The sequence below is a fragment of the Leuciscus leuciscus genome (genome assembly GCF_965113295.1).
Source record: "Leuciscus leuciscus genome assembly, chromosome: 14".
NCBI classification, from domain to species: Eukaryota; Metazoa; Chordata; class Actinopteri; order Cypriniformes; family Leuciscidae; genus Leuciscus; species Leuciscus leuciscus.
The window spans coordinates 37114647-37136138 of record NC_138738.1 but is presented as its reverse complement, the minus strand read 5'-3'; the positions used below and the strand labels follow the sequence as shown (position 1 = coordinate 37136138).

At 37.2% G+C, this 21492-nt stretch overlaps 1 protein-coding gene across 1 annotated transcript; it reads left to right on the top strand.

The window, feature by feature from the left end:
* The first annotated feature begins 14714 nt into the window (after window positions 1-14714).
* Window positions 14715-19925, top strand: LOC309513939 (uncharacterized protein). The gene is made up of 4 exons (XM_082190049.1): window positions 14715-15062; window positions 16183-16341; window positions 18515-18604; window positions 18720-19925. Exons 2-4 carry the CDS (start codon window positions 16309-16311, stop codon window positions 18990-18992), a joined length of 396 nt encoding a protein of 131 aa, XP_082046175.1. The 5' UTR covers window positions 14715-15062; window positions 16183-16308; the 3' UTR covers window positions 18993-19925.
* Window positions 19926-21492: the final 1567 nt, after the last annotated feature.

Genomic DNA, 21492 nt, shown 5'->3' with positions numbered 1-21492 from the left:
TGATCACTAGGAAATTAGGTACTACAACCATTGGAATATATATATAAAAACACTATAGGTGAATTACAGTTTATTACATAAACATATGTAATAAACACATGTAATAATGTTTATTACATAAATATATTTGATAATTGTACAGTAAGGGAGGTACTGTCAAAATTCCACCTGTAGTAAGTCAGTCTGGGCTGCGTTTCCCGAAACCTTCTTAACGCTACGTCGTTCTTAAGTTACACCTTAAGCTGTACCTTATCATTAATACGTGTTTCCCGAAACGTTCTTATTTAAGTATACCTTCTGTAAGTCATACTTTCGGAAGGTTGGTCTGGACCACTCTTAGCTTCACCTTATCACTGTTGCAGGGCTATATGAATATAATTCTGAAGTTTTAATACACCCAGACAGTGTTCAGTTAGGCTTATTCAAGTATTTTCATGCAAAGAATAAATTTGTCATTACACTGATTGTTGTTAGAATTTTAATTATATTATTATATATAATGCAATTTTATAAATTTATTTTAATTAAAGAGCGCTTTTAAAGGCCAGTGAAAGCATAGGCTAGTTAAGTCCTATTCGGACGCTAATATTGTTTATCATGGGCTCGTATACGGTATTTTAAACATTCACAGGGTCGGTTATTTTAGTGCCGTCCGAATCCATAATAATGTCAGAGTTTTTTCTTACCCAACCCACGTAAAAATCCCTGGCCAAATTAGTACCTACTGTTTTTTGACAAACAGGTCGTGTGGTAATTTAATTGCCGTCTGAATCCACATCTCTGCGTTTTCAAGAAGAGATTCAAAATCCACTGTTTAAATCCTTTTTGATCACTGCCGAGCACCGTACGTGACGTACACTTTTATTACTGAAATGCTTGAAAGTATTTACAAGAACAATATTTCATCGCAGCTCCACCTCAGCGAACAAAAATGGGAAAGAGAAGAAAGCATGTAAAAAAATTAAATGGTTATTATGGCAGCAATATATGATACAATTTTAAAATATGTAGGCAAGGCTATTATAGTTTGGATTATTTTTTTATAATATCCCATGAGTCCTAGTAAATGCAATTTCAACTATTTCTAAAGTGCTTTTTTTATAAAGAACACCACTTTCTCACATAAACAGCCCCTTGCACGAGAGAATAATTGATTCTCGAGCCATCGATATCAGCAGATTCAGCACCATCGCCACGGACAGCGCCCGGTAACGTCGCACGTAAGAAGGGATATCTTAAGCGGCTTCCTAAGGTATAGTTCGGGGAACACACCTAGAACTGGTATACCTTCAGTTAAGTTATACCTTAAGAGTCTTCGTAGCACGCTAAGAGACAACGTTATCGGGAAACTCAGCCCAGGGCCCGGTTTCCCAAAGCGTTCTTATCTCTAAGTAGTTCTTAACCTATTCCTTAACCTCTCTCTTAACCTTATGGGACGGTTCCCGAAACGTTCGTACGCTAAGTATATCTTTTGTAAGTCACACTTTCGTAAGGTTGGTCTGGACCACTCTTAGCTTTACCTTATCACTGTTGCAGGGCTATATGAATATAATTCTGAAGTTTTAATACACCCAGACAGTGTTCAGTTAGGCTAATTCAAGTGTTTTCATGCAAAGAATAAAATTGTCATTACACTGATTATTTTTTAAAATTATATTATTATACAATATTATTAATTTAATTAAAACGCTCTTTTAAAGGCCAGTGAAAGCATAGGCTACTGTCAGTTAAGTCCTATACGCTGATTTCACGCAGCCGTTATTTTGAAATCGAAAGCGAGGCTCCGGTGGGCAGAAAACCGGAAGTGTCGCCTTTAATCACAGGAGAGTCGTGAATGCGATGGCATATTGTTGTGTTTAATGATGTTGTGTCAATTCTAAAAATGTACATACATTTCTTTAATACTTTAGACTATATACAGTGAAATTCATTTATAAAGAAAATATTTTTTTTTATACATAATTCAGAAGGTAAAAAAAGAAGCAGGAATGAACTATATACATATCCTATATTGAATATTAACATCCAATAGTGTAAATCGCGGCAGCAGCTTTAGGTTGGTAATCCAAGGCATTGTTGTTTATCTTTACTTCCGGGGTTCTTCCCACCGGAGCCTCACTTTCGATTTCAAAATGGCGGCTGCGTGAAATCAGCGTATTCGGATGCTAATATTGTTTCTCATGGGCTCGTCGTATTTTAAACATTTACAGGGGTAAGTCGGTGATTTTAGTGCCGTCCGAATCCATAATATCAGTGTTTTTCTCACCCAACCCGCGTAAAAATCCCTGGCCAAATTAGTACCTTCTGTTTTTTGACAAACAGGTCGTGTGGTAATTTAATTGCCGTCTGAATCCATATCTCCGAGTTTACAAGAGATTCGAAATTCACGGTTTAAATCCTTTTTGATCACTGGCGAGCACCGTACGCAAGATGTAAACTTTTATTACTGAAATGCTGGAAAGTATTTCCAAGAACAATATTTCATCGCAGCTCCACCTCAGCGAACAAAAATGGGAAAGAGAAGAAGGCACGTACATTTTTGAAAAGGTTATTGTGGCAGCAATATATGTTACAATTTAAAAATATGTAGGCTAGGTTATTATAGGCTATTATAGTTTGTATTATTTTTTATAGTATCCAATAATCATAATAAATGCAATTTCAACTATTTCTGAAGTGCTTCTCTAATAAAGAACACCACTTTCTCACATAAACAGCCCCTGCACGAGAGAATAATTGATTCTCGAGCCATCGATTTCAACCAATTCAGCACCATCGCCACGGACAGCGCCGGGTAACGTCGCACGTAAGAAGGTATATCTTAAGCAGCTTTCTAAGGTATAGTTCGGGGAACACACTTAGGAACATAAACAAATTTGGTAAGATATATCTTTCGAGTCTTCTTAGCACGCTAAGAGTGAGCGTTATCGGGAAACCGGGCCCTGGTCAGTAGGAACATACTACAACCTTTGGAACATGAAAAAAATCTCTTTGGTGAATTACTGTAACTTTTACATAAAACATTTTTGCGTACTGTATGTACAATAGCCTACACAAAAGTACACTAAAGCAGCAAATATCAAACCTGAAACTATTTTTACCCTGGATGGTTTTTAAAAAAAAAACTTGACTATGTTCATAGTGAAGGTCCTAACTTACATGATCAAGTCTGCAACTTGGGTAAAGTTGCTTTTTATATTCGCTTCGCATATTTGCGGAGTTCCGCGTTCAATATGTCGTGAGCTGAATATTGTTACTACACAAATAACATTATTTTAATATTTTAATCTCCTCAAAACTAGCTTTCCTTCGGGTTTGCACTTTGCAGATGGTCCCTTCTTAGCAGCCTGCGCATAGAGATAATGTATTTTGTCCAGTGCGAAGGAAAGATCGTTTTGAGGAAATTTATGTTGTAGCTTCTGGTGTTTTATCTGTAGTTATATGTGATAGGTGTTGTGTGTAGCAACAACGTTTAGTTCACGAGTTATTAAACGCGGAAGTCCGCGAATGTGCATATATGCGGATATAAAACCAACTTTACCTAAGTCAGAGTATGACCATGAGTATGAGTGGGATCTTTCACCCACTGAACCATGTTAAATGAATTGATGAGATTTAAAAACTCCATTGTCAGAGGTTTTGACTGACAGCACACATGAATATTAAAGTCCCCTAGCAGAAGAACATTGCTGTAATTAGTTACACATTCACCTATAAAAGCAGTAAATTCACTTATAAAATCTTTCACTAGGTGAGGGGGGCGATACAACAGCGCTAACAAAACAGGATCGTCAAATTCCAGTCGCAACAGCTGTAACGTTACTTCAAAGCTAATGTAGACTGAAGAAGGAACAGAGCGACAGTAACTAGGCTACTAAAACTGTTTTTTAAAATCACCGCTAGACCACCCCCGCGGCCAGAAGAGCGCGGAGAGTTAAAGAATGTGCAGCCTGCCGGAATCAGCTCAGCAAAAGGACTTAAATCACCAACCTTCGTCCAAGTTTCTGTGATGCACATAAAATCCAATGCGTGGGTAGTAAAAAAGTCATTTAAAATGAACGTCTTATTGACTAGCGACCGAGCATTAATCAGAGCCATCCTGGAAGGTACCGAGTCAGAGATCGCGGGAGAGAAGACTCTATTCAAAGATCGAAGATTCTGTAGATTCCGGCGCGTCCATATAGGCGAACTAGGCAATTGCCTAGAGCGGCACTTTTGTAAGGGCGGCAAAATGTGTGCCAATCGGGAATGAACAATTCACAAAATAGGCTATATGATTTGCTGAGCTGCCGCTGCGCCGCCCCGCGCCGCCCCGCCCCCTGCTCTCACGAGTCATGACTCATGACTGAGTGATGGGAAGTTCGGATAATTTTACTGACTCTCTTGTTCGATCTCGTTCATAAAAATGAACGAATCTTTATTTGAGTCATTTCGTTAATTTAAGTGGCTTTAAATGTTACACAGCCAAAATCCCCGATCACATCCACCTACGCATAGTATACCGGTATGTATATATTTGCTTCCTCTTGGCCTAAAGTGTTCCTGCAACGGGAGTGTTCTCTGGCTAGAGCGCAGAACAGCGGAGTTTGTATGGACAGAACTGTGCATGCCTGAGCTTGTGTTTTGGGTTAAGCTGCGTTGCTTTGACATTGTGGAAAATATAACAATAGAAACAAAATATAGGCAATTAGCATTTTTACCCATTATTATCAATCTAAATTAATCTCGATTTTAATTTAACTTAATTTCGTTTTTCTTTATGTAAATTTCGTTTTTCTTTATGTAAATTTCGTTTTTCTTTATGTAAATTTCGTTTTTCTATATGTAAATTTCGTTTTTTCTTTATTTAAATTTTAAATTTTGTTTTTTCTTTATTTAAATGTTTTTTTTCTTTATTTAAATTTCGTTTTTTCTTTATTTAAATTTTACATTTAGTTTTTTTCTTTATTGAAATTTTGTTTTTCTTTATTGAAATTTTGTTTTTCTTAATTTAAATCTACCCTTTACTGTGTCAGTAATTTGTTAGTCAGAAAAATATAGACTACCTTAAAGTATTGCTTAATTTAACAGACATGTGTGTGTGCGTTTTATATTGCAGCGTGGATAGGGGCGTCACCACTTTTGAATAAGAAACAATATCAAGACTATAAAACTCCTCAAAAAACGCGCACACTCTCAAACCTGACTGCACATCACATTTTTGACTTTATTGATTCTGCTTTTATTCCGGAGTCCCTTTTATTTTATTGCTCCGGAGTCGCATATCAGTCACAAAATGCGCCACGAGGAAGAAAAAAACATATATAGCCTAAGTCGCACTGGACTAAGTCGCTTTTTTTTTTTAAATGTATTTCTCTAAAGCGGCACTAAAAGAATGTTTTAAAACTTTCACAGAGACCTCAAACTGAAAGCACAAAGCCTGTCTTTACATTTAATTTCGTTTTGTATTAATTGTATCTTAATTTTAATCGATGTTTCATCAACCAATTGTCTGGATTCAATAAATAAGAAGAATATATAAGCTATTAGAAAATAGATAATCAGGACACGGAGGCGCTGGCGAACCTGGAGCTCGTCTCATAAATGAACCGAAACTCACCGTGGGCCGTAGCCTATTGCCTCACAGACCTGAGACATATAGATAGCTTGAAATGTCTACTTTTAAGCAGAACAATTCAAAACGAAAGAAAACAGACTGCGCTGCTTATGTAATTCGTATGAAATGTGCATTTCTCTCTGGCTTGGAAGATCGCGAGTCGTCAACTTCATCTGTCTAGCCGACAATGACATAAAAAATAACTGTTTTATTAGTAAACAATTAAAATGTCTCCTGCTATATTTTACATATTTGCCTGTTCCTTACAAAACACTGACAGTGGGGTTTTTGACGGGTTTTTTTTTTTTTTTTGAGCAGCTGCGGACAAATTCTTTCGACACACACACACACACACACACACACACACACACACACACACACACACACACACACACACACACACACACACACACACACACACACAATATTACGTAACACTCTGCGCTTATGTTTTAAAAAGATAATTTAACATATAAATAAAAAAAATTAAATAGCCCACTTATTACAAATAAATGACTAAATGCTAAAAATTAATACATTTTAATGAACAAACATATGCGTTGCATTTACAATTCTGTGAAAACAGGGGGTGCTGCAGCACCCCCAGCACCCCCACTTCCCGCGGCCCTGTTCGGACCAGCCCTAGGGGCGGCACAAATGTTTTTCGCCTAGAGCGGCAGAAGTGCACGCGCCGGCCCTGGCTCCACCGCGGCGAACACGGATCGGAGGGTATCAGTGGATCGTTGAATGAGAGTCCTGGAGAATGGTCCGAAGCCAGCGAACAGGTGGATCGAGCAAACGCCAACAGTGGCGGTTCTAGACCACAGTAACTGGGGGGGCCAGGCAGGGGCCACTTGTGCTTTTAGGGGGCACACCTTTAACATTCATCTTAACCTATTTTCAGTATTATTTCAAGTCATTTTTCACCATGTCATGCATGACTGCAATCTCTAGAAAAAGCTAATTTAAATATATTAGCGAAGCTAATAAAACAATTTCAATTCAAATGAATGTTTCATTATGTTTAATTTTAGTGTGATATAATGATCAATAATAACACATTTTTAGCATCTAAGCACATCTAGACACTTTTTTACACCTGGGGTGGGCGATATGGCAATAATATCATATCACAATTTTTTTATTTTTTTTTTATAGGAAAATCACGATTTTATCACGACTCTTTTTTCATGTTGGTTTTACTATTTTGCATGTGACTGAGCATTACAGCCAAACTAATTTCTCTATTTTAAAAACAAAGCCTTATAGGTAACAAAATATAGGTAAGAAAATATAAAATAAAAAAAGAGTGGCAGACATTTAGGCCAAAGTGGCGAAAATAAAAATCTTTGTCACTATTTTCTTTGTTATTAAAAATTAAGAACAGAGATACATATTACACATACACAACTTAATATACAAATGAAATAAACAGTGCTTTATTTTTTCAGCTATAGATGTATTTAACAGTAGAATTGAAGAAAGTAATTAAATGAACAAATATGAAAATAAAACACAACAGACTTAAAGTTCTCAGTCAAGAGCAGTGAATGATTTCCTCTGTGTGTTTTGTTGTTTTATTAACATTAAAGGGATAGGTCTCCCCAAAAAAGTCATAATTTACTCTCTTAAGTTGTTTTAAACCTGAATAAGTTTCTTTCTTCTGTTGAAAATAAACGTTATTTGAAAGAATGTGAGTAACCAAACAGTTGATGTACCCCTGTGACTTCCATAGTATATTTTTTTCCTACTATGTATGGAAGTCAATGGAGACCAGCAACTGTTTGGTTTTGGGTGAACTATCTCTTTAAGGACAAGCGGCAGCATGTTTATTATTAGGGCTACTGTCTCTTTAAGAACTGCACGCGACTAATAGACACGCATATGACAAGCAGATTTTAATTAATTTTCTCTGTTTGCTTTCACTTTAGACATAACCAACTTTGTTTATGTAAACAATGTCTGTATTTGACAGTATTAGCGCAATATAAGACTTAAAAGATAACTTAGTCCAGTAACAGGCTTTTAGTGCATGTGCGCGTCGAGTGTACCGAGGGGGGGCCAAGCTTGGTGACACGGGGGCACTGGCCCCCCCGGGCCCCCCCCTAGAACCGCCACTGAACGCCAACCAGCACATCGGCCAACGCCTAGATTCCACGTCGTCATGGAGACGAAGCTGGACGCGCAACAGGTGTTGTGCCTAATTCCGACCCCCGGCTGGAGACTATGGAATGCCAAGTCTGCCAATATTAAAAATAAATAAATACATAAATAAATATACAAATAAATGTAAAAAATAAATAAATAAATAAATATATAAATATATAAATAAATAAATATACATAGAAAAGCAAAAAAACGAAAATAAATAATTATTTATACATTTATTTCCTTATTTATGTATATATTTATTTTTTTTCCATATTTATTTATTTATTCTTTTATTTATTTATACATTTGTTCATTTCTACATTTATTTATTTATACATTTATTTATTTTTACATTTATTTATTTCTACATTTATGTATTTATTTTCTACATTTATTTATTTCTTCATTTATTTCTTCCTACATTTCTTCCTGCATAGGGTAATGAGGAGGGCGTGGTTTACCTCAGACATAGCAATCGAGCTCAGAGTAAGCGAAGGCGAAGGGTTGAGGCCACAGTGACACCCTGTGGCGAAATTCAATAAGTATCACTCACTGACGTTGATACGGTCTGTGACTGCGAGGTATATGGTCAGAATCCTAAATCTTACTGTGTGACATGGATAGGCTACTCTTTATTCCGGACATGGCCGTAGAACATCGTTTGGTCTGGATTTGTAAAATGTCCTGGGCTTTTAAGCAGAACAATTCAAAACGAAAGAAAACAGACTGCGCTGCTTATTTTTTATGTCATTGTCGGCTAGACAGATGAAGTTGACGACTCGCGATCTTCGCAGCGCCAGAGAGAAATGCACATTTCATACGAATTACATAAGCAGCGCAGTCTATTTTCTTTCGTTTTGAATTGTTCTGCTTAAAAGTAGACATTTCAAGCTATCTATATGTCTCAGGTCTGTGAGGCAATAGGCTACCTTATAGGCCTACGCTGAGTTTAATTTATGAGACGAGCTCCAGGTTCGCCAGCGCCTCCGTGTCCTGATTATCTATTTTCTAATAGCCTATATTTAGCTACTTCTTATTAAATTCATCAAAATTTGTTGATGAAACATCGATTAAAATTAAGATACAATTAATAGGCCTACAAAACGAAATTAAATTTAAAGACAGGCTTTGTGCTTTCAGTTTGAGGTCTCTGTGAAAGTTTTAAAACATTTTTTTAGTGCCGCTTTAGAGCGCTCACGTCCGTAACGGAGAACTGTCTGTAACTTTTTTTTTTTTTTTTTTGTGAAATAAATTTTTTTTTAAATGCAACTTAGTCCAGTGCGACTTAGGCTATATATGTTTTTTTCTTCCTCGTGGCGCATTTTTTGACTGATTTGCGTCTCCGGAGCGACTTATAAAGGCTACGGTAAGTTATTTGGAATGGAATGGAAATTATTTTATTTGAAACAGGGACAATGCACAAATAAACATTAAACTTGTTAAACAAGAGAATATGTCTTGGGCCAGGTTATAGCAACAATTGCTAATTTCCACCTGTAGTCCCTGCAGGTATGACAAATTTTAAAACTAACAATTTTAAAATAGAAATTTCACAGAATTATGGATAAAATTATGTCCATTGAGATTACAAACAAACAAGTTTGCAAAAAACAGAACCAGGGAGGCCATCAACCCATTTACTCTCTGTCTCCTCTCTCTCTCCAGCAAACACACTTAAACAGTTCAGTAGCATCTTAAGCACACACCTACACCCACATACCCACCCACCACACACACACACACACACACACACACACACACACACACACACACACACACACACACACACACACACACACACACACACACACACACACACACACACAGGTACAATCTCAAAGATGTGTGCAAACTTGCTTACTTAGCAACCAACTCTTTGTCAGGCATGAGAAAGTGTGAGAATCTGTTCACAAGATATGTTCCGTGGGAAGGGTAAGTTATTTATTCTTTTTGTGCAAATGTCCCATAAAGTCCCATCCTTTAAGGATTAATTTATGTCCCATTGACCGGTCCATTGCATTACGAATAAAAGCAGAATCAATAAAGTCAAAAATGTAATGTGCAGGCAGGTGGTTGGAGTGTGTGCACGTTTTTTGACGAGTTTTATAGTCTTGATATTGTTTCTTATTCAAAAGTGGTGAGCACCCACAACCTAAAACCTCTTCCCGCGGCCCTGGTTTCTGTTGCTGTCAGTATTGTTTTTGGAAATTAGGCTACATTCAAATGCAATGGTCTCGTTTCAAAAGCATTGGTCAATATGCTTGCGTCGACTTCACTGTAGCCTATATGTGCCCTGCTTCCTTTCTGTGAGTTCTGACCGAAAAATGGAAAATGTCAATTCCGTTTCAGAGTCCCTGTTTCATGTTTGTTAGCCCAGGACATTTTACAAATCCAGACCAAACGATGTTCTACGGCCATGTCCGGAATAAAGAGTAGCCTATCCATGTCACACAGTAAGATTTAGGATTCTGACCATATACCTCGCAGTCACAGACCGTATCAACGTCAGTGAGTGATACTTATTGAATTTCGCCACAGGGTGTCACTGTGGCCTCAACCCTTCGCCTTCGCTTACTCTGAGCTCGATTGCTATGTCTGAGGTAAACCACGCCCTCCTCATTACCCTATGCAGGAAGAAATGTAGGAAGAAATAAATGAAGAAATAAATAAATGTAGAAAATAAATACATAAATGTAGAAATAAATAAATGTAAAAATAAATAAATGTATAAATAAATAAATGTAGAAATGAACAAATGTATAAATAAATAAAAGAATAAATAAATAAATATGGAAAAAAAATAAATATATACATAAATAAGGAAATAAATGTATAAATAATTATTTATTTTCGTTTTTTTGCTTTTCTATGTATATTTATTTATTTATATATTTATATATTTATTTATTTATTTATTTTTTACATTTATTTGTATATTTATTTATGTATTTATTTATTTTTAATATTGGCAGACTTGGCATTCCATAGTCTCCAGCCGGGGGTCGGAATTAGGCACAACACCTGTTGCGCGTCCAGCTTCGTCTCCATGACGACGTGGAATCTAGGCGTTGGCCGATGTGCTGGTTGGCGTTCAGTGGCGGTTCTAGGGGGGGGCCCGGGGGGGCCAGTGCCCCCGTGTCACCAAGCTTGGCCCCCCCTCGGTACACTCGACGCGCACATGCACTAAAAGCCTGTTACTGGACTAAGTTATCTTTTAAGTCTTATATTGCGCTAATACTGTCAAATACAGACATTGTTTACATAAACAAAGTTGGTTATGTCTAAAGTGAAAGCAAACAGAGAAAATTAATTAAAATCTGCTTGTCATATGCGTGTCTATTAGTCGCGTGCAGTTCTTAAAGAGACAGTAGCCCTAATAATAAACATGCTGCCGCTTGTCCTTAAAGAGATAGTTCACCCAAAACCAAACAGTTGCTGGTCTCCATTGACTTCCATACATAGTAGGAAAAAAATATACTATGGAAGTCACAGGGGTACATCAACTGTTTGGTTACTCACATTCTTTCAAATAACGTTTATTTTCAACAGAAGAAAGAAACTTATTCAGGTTTAAAACAACTTAAGAGAGTAAATTATGACTTTTTTGGGGAGACCTATCCCTTTAATGTTAATAAAACAACAAAACACACAGAGGAAATCATTCACTGCTCTTGACTGAGAACTTTAAGTCTGTTGTGTTTTATTTTCATATTTGTTCATTTAATTACTTTCTTCAATTCTACTGTTAAATACATCTATAGCTGAAAAAATAAAGCACTGTTTATTTCATTTGTATATTAAGTTGTGTATGTGTAATATGTATCTCTGTTCTTAATTTTTAATAACAAAGAAAATAGTGACAAAGATTTTTATTTTCGCCACTTTGGCCTAAATGTCTGCCACTCTTTTTTTATTTTATATTTTCTTACCTATATTTTGTTACCTATAAGGCTTTGTTTTTAAAATAGAGAAATTAGTTTGGCTGTAATGCTCAGTCACATGCAAAATAGTAAAACCAACATGAAAAAAGAGTCGTGATAAAATCGTGATTTTCCTATAAAAAAAAAATAAAAAAATTGTGATATGATATTATTGCCATATCGCCCACCCCAGGTGTAAAAAAGTGTCTAGATGTGCTTAGATGCTAAAAATGTGTTATTATTGATCATTATATCACACTAAAATTAAACATAATGAAACATTCATTTGAATTGAAATTGTTTTATTAGCTTCGCTAATATATTTAAATTAGCTTTTTCTAGAGATTGCAGTCATGCATGACATGGTGAAAAATGACTTGAAATAATACTGAAAATAGGTTAAGATGAATGTTAAAGGTGTGCCCCCTAAAAGCACAAGTGGCCCCTGCCTGGCCCCCCCAGTTACTGTGGTCTAGAACCGCCACTGTTGGCGTTTGCTCGATCCACCTGTTCGCTGGCTTCGGACCATTCTCCAGGACTCTCATTCAACGATCCACTGATACCCTCCGATCCGTGTTCGCCGCGGTGGAGCCAGGGCCGGCGCGTGCACTTCTGCCGCTCTAGGCGAAAAACATTTGTGCCGCCCCTAGGGCTGGTCCGAACAGGGCCGCGGGAAGTGGGGGTGCTGGGGGTGCTGCAGCACCCCCTGTTTTCACAGAATTGTAAATGCAACGCATATGTTTGTTCATTAAAATGTATTAATTTTTAGCATTTAGTCATTTATTTGTAATAAGTGGGCTATTTAATTTTTTTTATTTATATGTTAAATTATCTTTTTAAAACATAAGCGCAGAGTGTTACGTAATATTGTGTGTGTGTGTGTGTGTGTGTGTGTGTGTGTGTGTGTGTGTGTGTGTGTGTGTGTGTGTGTGTGTGTGTGTGTGTGTGTGTGTGTGTGTGTGTGTGTGTGTGTGTGTCGAAAGAATTTGTCCGCAGCTGCTCAAAAAAAAAAAAAAAACCCGTCAAAAACCCCACTGTCAGTGTTTTGTAAGGAACAGGCAAATATGTAAAATATAGCAGGAGACATTTTAATTGTTTACTAATAAAACAGTTATTTTTTATGTCATTGTCGGCTAGACAGATGAAGTTGACGACTCGCGATCTTCCAAGCCAGAGAGAAATGCACATTTCATACGAATTACATAAGCAGCGCAGTCTGTTTTCTTTCGTTTTGAATTGTTCTGCTTAAAAGTAGACATTTCAAGCTATCTATATGTCTCAGGTCTGTGAGGCAATAGGCTACGGCCCACGGTGAGTTTCGGTTCATTTATGAGACGAGCTCCAGGTTCGCCAGCGCCTCCGTGTCCTGATTATCTATTTTCTAATAGCTTATATATTCTTCTTATTTATTGAATCCAGACAATTGGTTGATGAAACATCGATTAAAATTAAGATACAATTAATACAAAACGAAATTAAATGTAAAGACAGGCTTTGTGCTTTCAGTTTGAGGTCTCTGTGAAAGTTTTAAAACATTCTTTTAGTGCCGCTTTAGAGAAATACATTTAAAAAAAAAAAGCGACTTAGTCCAGTGCGACTTAGGCTATATATGTTTTTTTCTTCCTCGTGGCGCATTTTGTGACTGATATGCGACTCCGGAGCAATAAAATAAAAGGGACTCCGGAATAAAAGCAGAATCAATAAAGTCAAAAATGTGATGTGCAGTCAGGTTTGAGAGTGTGCGCGTTTTTTGAGGAGTTTTATAGTCTTGATATTGTTTCTTATTCAAAAGTGGTGACGCCCCTATCCACGCTGCAATATAAAACGCACACACACATGTCTGTTAAATTAAGCAATACTTTAAGGTAGTCTATATTTTTCTGACTAACAAATTACTGACACAGTAAAGGGTAGATTTAAATTAAGAAAAACAAAATTTCAATAAAGAAAAACAAAATTTCAATAAAGAAAAAAACTAAATGTAAAATTTAAATAAAGAAAAAACGAAATTTAAATAAAGAAAAAAAACATTTAAATAAAGAAAAAACAAAATTTAAAATTTAAATAAAGAAAAAACGAAATTTACATATAGAAAAACGAAATTTACATAAAGAAAAACGAAATTTACATAAAGAAAAACGAAATTTACATAAAGAAAAACGAAATTAAGTTAAATTAAAATCGAGATTAATTTAGATTGATAATAATGGGTAAAAATGCTAATTGCCTATATTTTGTTTCTATTGTTATATTTTCCACAATGTCAAAGCAACGCAGCTTAACCCAAAACACAAGCTCAGGCATGCACAGTTCTGTCCATACAAACTCCGCTGTTCTGCGCTCTAGCCAGAGAACACTCCCGTTGCAGGAACACTTTAGGCCAAGAGGAAGCAAATATATACATACCGGTATACTATGCGTAGGTGGATGTGATCGGGGATTTTGGCTGTGTAACATTTAAAGCCACTTAAATTAACGAAATGACTCAAATAAAGATTCGTTCATTTTTATGAACGAGATCGAACAAGAGAGTCAGTAAAATTATCCGAACTTCCCATCACTCAGTCATGAGTCATGACTCGTGAGAGCAGGGGGCGGGGCGGCGCGGGGCGGCGCAGCGGCAGCTCAGCAAATCATATAGCCTATTTTGTGAATTGTTCATTCCCGATTGGCACACATTTTGCCGCCCTTACAAAAGTGCCGCTCTAGGCAATTGCCTAGTTCGCCTATATGGACGCGCCGGAATCTACAGAATCTTCGATCTTTGAATAGAGTCTTCTCTCCCGCGATCTCTGACTCGGTACCTTCCAGGATGGCTCTGATTAATGCTCGGTCGCTAGTCAATAAGACGTTCATTTTAAATGACTTTTTTACTACCCACGCATTGGATTTTATGTGCATCACAGAAACTTGGACGAAGGTTGGTGATTTAAGTCCTTTTGCTGAGCTGATTCCGGCAGGCTGCACATTCTTTAACTCTCCGCGCTCTTCTGGCCGCGGGGGTGGTCTAGCGGTGATTTTAAAAAACAGTTTTAGTAGCCTACACTGTAAAAAGTGATTCTGAGTTTTAGTCAGGTGAACTAGTGAAATCATGTCCTGTCAACTTGCAGTGTCTCACTACACAATAGGATGAGTTATGACAACCTCAACTTGAAGGGAAATGGAAAACTTTAAATAACGTGTTCATATAACAACAAAACATAGGTTCTATCAACTTTCTGTGTAATGCGCATGTGCCAGAAACTTTACGTCATGATGACGTACTATTTGAACGAGTTTGAAGTAGACGCGCCATCGCCATTTTCTGCACGAGAAGTTGCCGATGCAAGAAAAGAGGAAGGAGCCCGCGTTTGAACGAGTAACGGGACTTTTGTGGACTGCAAATAATGAAATGAGTAAGTATACCGTGATTTGTGCTTTCTTTCATGTTAAATTAGGCTTGTTTCGTCAGTGCACCTCGTCCGTGTTTTGTTATCAGGAGCCACACTCACTGCCAGGCAAATTTCTGCTCGCTAGACAGAGACACCGAGCTGCTGTCGAGACGTGAGCAGAAAGAGAAGTCGTCATTATAAGTTAATGTTGATAAATAGCTAAAATAGTGTACATATAAGTTATTTTTAGCGTGTTGTTAATCGGATCTCATTATCGTTAGAAACACCTACTAACCAGTAAGTTAAGTTAATATCTGAAGCAGCGCCGCCAGTCCATATTTGTGTTTAACATGACAAATAAAAATGCTTGATTGACTTATTTTTCTTAAACACCCAGTTGTTATTTTTTCAAATGACATGAGTTAGGCTACCAATGTTTTTGAGCACGTGCAAACGGTGTGTCTTCTGTAGGCCTTAGGTAGGCTAACTTGAGATGTAAGTTATTAATATAAGGTCATCATAACTTTTTGAAGTGTAATAATCACATTATTAAACTTGTATGTTATTTGTGTTACCTGTTAAGCCCTGAAGAATCATGAAATTCAGAATTACGTTATTTGTAGAAAACATTTTCACATAATAAAAGCTATATTTATAGCATTGCTCACTTTTATATTGACAGCAACATCATCAGTATAATATTCAATGCATCACCCAGCCATAGAAATAAAAAATGTTGATATTTTTTTCCTCATTGTATTTGGGGAGTAAGATGTTTTAGGGCTACATGATTATGGAAAAATCATAATTTTCGATTAGGCTATTCCCTTGAAATTGTAATTGGCGATTATTAATTACGATTATCTGCTCAATTTACATTGAATGATGTTTTAAATAGCTTTATAACAGTGGTTCTCAACTCGTTTAAATTCGACCCACATTTTCCCATGGTCATCAAGCCATGACCCATTTTTTTATGCCTATTATAACAATTGTAGACACAAACAAGTGCTGTTCTATTAGAAGATATGGGCAAACTTAATATCCTAAGATTATATGACCAGTTCTTTCATGTTGAGTGAAATTAAAATGTTTTAACTCTTTCATCTTTGTTCAGTTTGTTAATGTATTTATGTTTTTATAGATCAGCAAAGAATTCTCCAGGCTTGTGTCAAAGGACCCGAGCAAGTCCTTTTTGGAAGGCCTAGATGGTCATCTCTCAAAGCTGATACAGTTATTCAGGTCAAAGCGGTATGAGGACATTCCAGAAATGACTTCAGTACTGGAGAGCCTTGATAAGGATGTAAGTCAATTTATTTTAAAGCAGTCTTTCTCTCCCCAAAATGACAATTCTGTGATCATTTACTCACTTACATCATAAACCTAGTGATAGAGACATCTTTTCATACAATTACTTCAGAGTAAGTGTCTAAAAAGTAACCCATACGATTTGTATGTCATATTCAAAGTCTTCTGAAATCATACAATCTCTTTGTATGATGAAAACATACAAATTTCAGTCTTTGTTTACAATAATGTTTTATTGTATTAACTACTTCATAAATATCAAGCCTCATTAGGTTCTTGCAAGTCTTTTGATCAAATGTCATGACACAAGAACTAATGAGGTTTGATGTTGTTGTTGTAGTATGTCGTAGTAACATTAACACTGATATGATCAGTTCATTACAAAAAGTTTTACAACTTTTAAAATAGGCAACATGACTCATCCACTACTTTTAACTGCATTTTTTATAGTGTTGACTTGTCCTTTATAGAGCTTAACAGCCTAGCCATTGTTCATTTATGAATATTTTTGCATGTGTTTGGAGTGGCATGTTGGTGAGTAAATGACAATTATCATCTTTGGTAACCTATCCTTTTAAATCTTTTAAAGTGTTGTTACAACCCCAATTCATTTAAGGCAGGGGTGCCTAATCCTGCTCCTGGGGAGCCAAGATCCTGCAGAGTTTAGCTTCAACCCCAATTAAACACACCTGAACCAGCTTATCAAGGTGTTCAGGATCACTACAAACTTCCAGGCAGGTGTGTTGTTGAACCAAGTTGGAGTTAAACTCTGCAATACATTATTGGCCCTCCAGGAGCGCTTTGGTCTGGTTTCACACTCAACTTGATTCTATCGAACCCTGGTGCGTTTGCGTGCATATTACATCATGGCAAACGTGCACGGCGCATAATAGAAAACAGAACACGGGTCAGTATAATTCGGTGCTATTATGCGCAGCTGAGTGAAAAACACAGGTTTAGTGTGTGTGTGTGTGTGTGTGTGTGTGTGTGTGTGTGTGTGTGTGTGTGTGTGTGTGTGTGTGTGTCATAAGGTGACCTTCTGCTGCTTGCAAAAGGACTCTTTTGAGGAGACAGTGGATTTCCAAATTTGTTGCCCTGATTCCACGCGCTGTGCGCGAATACACTGCAGGCTCACTCTCGCTCGTATCCAAGGTAAATCATCAACACTGTCATCCCTTACATGTGTTTTATTTAACTAAATACATCATAATCAGCTAAAACGCATGCGTAGGTCACTTCACTTCCTGAACAAGCGCGCACCCGAGTCCATGTTGCTTTCTCATTCACGCGAACTGCGGCATGGTTCAGGAGCAACCGAACTCAGACCACCTCCTCTAGGTAGTCTCGGGTTCGGTACCCCAGTGCACACCCGGGTCCGCCTGACAGCGTTCACATTAGCGATTTTTCATGCGAACCGTGCCCCGTTCCGAATTAAACTTAGGGTGCTATCACACTGGCAGTTTAGTTCGGAACGGGGCACGGTTCGCATGAAAAAACGCTAATGTGAACGCTGGTCTGAGTTCGGTTGCTCCTGAACCATGCCGCAGTTCGCGTGAATGAGAAAGCAACATGGACTCGGGTGCGCGCTTGTTCAGGAAGTGAAGTGACCTACGCATGCGTTTTAGCTGATTATGATGTATTTAGTTAAATAAAACACATGTAAGGGATGACAGTGTTGATGATTTACATTGGATACGAGCGAGAGTGAGCCTGCAGTGTATTCGCGCACAGCGCGTGGAATCAGGGCAACAAATTTGGAAATCCACTGTCTCCTCAAAAGAGTCCGTTTGCAAGCAGCAGAAGGTCACCTTATGCCACACACACACACACACACACACACACACACACAGTAAACCTGTGTTGTTCACTCAGCTGTGCATAACAGCACCGAATTATACTGACCCGCGTTCTGTTTTCTATCATGCGCCGTGCATGTTTGCGATGACGTAATATGTACAAAAACGCACCAGGGTTCGATAGAATCAAGTTGAGTGTGAAACCAGACCAACGCTGCTTGCGGCGCCGGGAACAAATTTGAAATTAATGTTTTTGTGTTTTTATTTTTTCTAAAAACAAGACAGAGGGAGGGGGAGAAAGGATAAACAAATAAAGAAAAACAAAGGATTGAACCAATAAAGCTGGTACTTTAACCATCCTTTAATTTACAGACAACAAACCAAAGGATGATGACTGCAGCATTGCTTGGCCTGCCGTCGTACATGCGAGAGAGTCCTTCAAAATTCATGAAAATATGTGAGGTAAGCTGAAACCTTTAAGGCAAAACAATTTGCAGGGGTCTGGAGACTGTATATTGTTTGTGTAATTGGTTTTAAGTAGGCTAATAGTACCTTGTTTTGTTTGCATTCTATAAAGCCCAGTGACATTGAAGAGGAAGTGATCAAGGGTTTGGTGATAGGAATCCTACTGGTTGTGGAAAATGTGATGGAACCTCAGTCGGCGTTCTACAAAGACGTTGTCCTGGTGATTGAGGAAGAAGTGGTAATGCGTCACCTGAGTGATGTACCTAATGCTTTTCTGAACTTGATGGGCCTGGTGTACGCATTAAACCTTGAGTACCCAAAGAAATTCAAATTCACTTTTGAAGTGATACAGGGCCTGTTTATTGGTGTTGGATCAGACTCTTGAACTCAAGAGTTCACTCTTTGAAGAGCAAGTTGCTGAGATGAGACAGAAAACAAACAAAATCTTTTTTCCTTCTTGCTACTGTTAAATCGTTGCACTGTTTTAAAGTTTAAGAGCATTGTTATTTTAGATATCATTGTTTTAAGTGTAACATTGGTATTCTTGATTTTCAAACAGACTGTTTTCTTGTTACCTTGTCCTGCTTGCTCTTTCCTTGTCATGTTTCTACGAGTGTGAATTGAAGACACTGTTTTTAAACAGTTTAATCTGTGAAGTTTTTTAACACAGCTTATTGTGAATTCTTCATGTACACTTGTTCCTGCAATGAAAATATCTGATAATGTCAAGGAGAGATATTTGTACTATTTTGGCTCTAAGATGGGTCTGTGCATAGAGAAGTTTGCACTTGTTTGTGTGAGCTGTATATTTGTGAGGGTTTTTCTTGTGGTGTTTTTTTGATCTTTGCAAGATAATTCTTTGTGTCTGTGTCTTTTGGGTGCAATGCATCTGTTTAAAAAAAATAAATGCTGAGAGTTTCAATTTTGCAGTTGTTGATTTCATTAAAAATCTGGTTCCAGATAGATATCTAGAATTTCTTGTTAAAGCAAGCAATGAAGTCCAGTAAACTCAAATAGTTAAGTTATGATGTTGAGGAAAAATTACTTTTTTATGTCAATTAGACTTGATTAATTGTTGTGAAAACATGAAAAATTAAGTTCGACCAATATGTTTCTCAGTTGACTTAACTAAAACTTATAAATGCTTATTAATTGATACAGTACGTTGGCTCAATTTACTGCAAGTTATTTCAACAAATACATACAAGTTGAGTGAACTTAAATCCTAATGTTGGCTAAACTTAACTGAGTCAATGCAACAAGATGACTTGACTAAGTCAAGTTGTGTCAACAAATCATTTTTTACAGTGTAGTTACTGTCGCTCTGTTCCTTCTTCAGTCTACATTAGCTTTGAAGTAACGTTACAGCTGTTGCGACTGGAATTTGACGATCCTGTTTTGTTAGCGCTGTTGTATCGCCCCCCTCACCTAGTGAAAGATTTTATAAGTGAATTTACTGCTTTTATAGGTGAATGTGTAACTAATTACAGCAATGTTCTTCTGCTAGGGGACTTTAATATTCATGTGTGCTGTCAGTCAAAACCTCTGACAATGGAGTTTTTAAATCTCATCAATTCATTTAACATGGTTCAGTGGGTGAAAGATCCCACTCATACTCATGGTCATACTCTGACTTAGGTAAAGTTGGTTTTATATCCGCATATATGCACATTCGCGGACTTCCGCGTTTAATAACTCGTGAACTAAACGTTGTTGCTACACACAACACCTATCACATATAACTACAGATAAAACACCAGAAGCTACAACATAAATTTCCTCAAAACGATCTTTCCTTCGCACTGGACAAAATACATTATCTCTATGCGCAGGCTGCTAAGAAGGGACCATCTGCAAAGTGCAAACCCGAAGGAAAGCTAGTTTTGAGGAGATTAAAATATTAAAATAATGTTATTTGTGTAGTAACAATATTCAGCTCACGACATATTGAACGCGGAACTCCGCAAATATGCGAAGCGAATATAAAAAGCAACTTTACCCAAGTTGCAGACTTGATCATGTAAGTTAGGACCTTCACTATGAACATAGTCAAGTTTTTTTTTTAAAAACCATCCAGGGTAAAAATAGTTTCAGGTTTGATATTTGCTGCTTTAGTGTACTTTTGTGTAGGCTATTGTACATACAGTACGCAAAAATGTTTTATGTAAAAGTTACAGTAATTCACCAAAGAGATTTTTTTCATGTTCCAAAGGTTGTAGTATGTTCCTACTGACCAGGGCCCGGTTTCCCGATAACGCTCACTCTTAGCGTGCTAAGAAGACTCGAAAGATATATCTTACCAAATTTGTTTATGTTCCTAAGTGTGTTCCCCGAACTATACCTTAGAAAGCTGCTTAAGATATACCTTCTTACGTGCGACGTTACCCGGCGCTGTCCGTGGCGATGGTGCTGAATTGGTTGAAATCGATGGCTCGAGAATCAATTATTCTCTCGTGCAGGGGCTGTTTATGTGAGAAAGTGGTGTTCTTTATTAGAGAAGCACTTCAGAAATAGTTGAAATTGCATTTATTATGATTATTGGATACTATAAAAAATAATACAAACTATAATAGCCTATAATAACCTAGCCTACATATTTTTAAATTGTAACATATATTGCTGCCACAATAACCTTTTCAAAAATGTACGTGCCTTCTTCTCTTTCCCATTTTTGTTCGCTGAGGTGGAGCTGCGATGAAATATTGTTCTTGGAAATACTTTCCAGCATTTCAGTAATAAAAGTTTACATCTTGCGTACGGTGCTCGCCAGTGATCAAAAAGGATTTAAACCGTGAATTTCGAATCTCTTGTAAACTCGGAGATATGGATTCAGACGGCAATTAAATTACCACACGACCTGTTTGTCAAAAAACAGAAGGTACTAA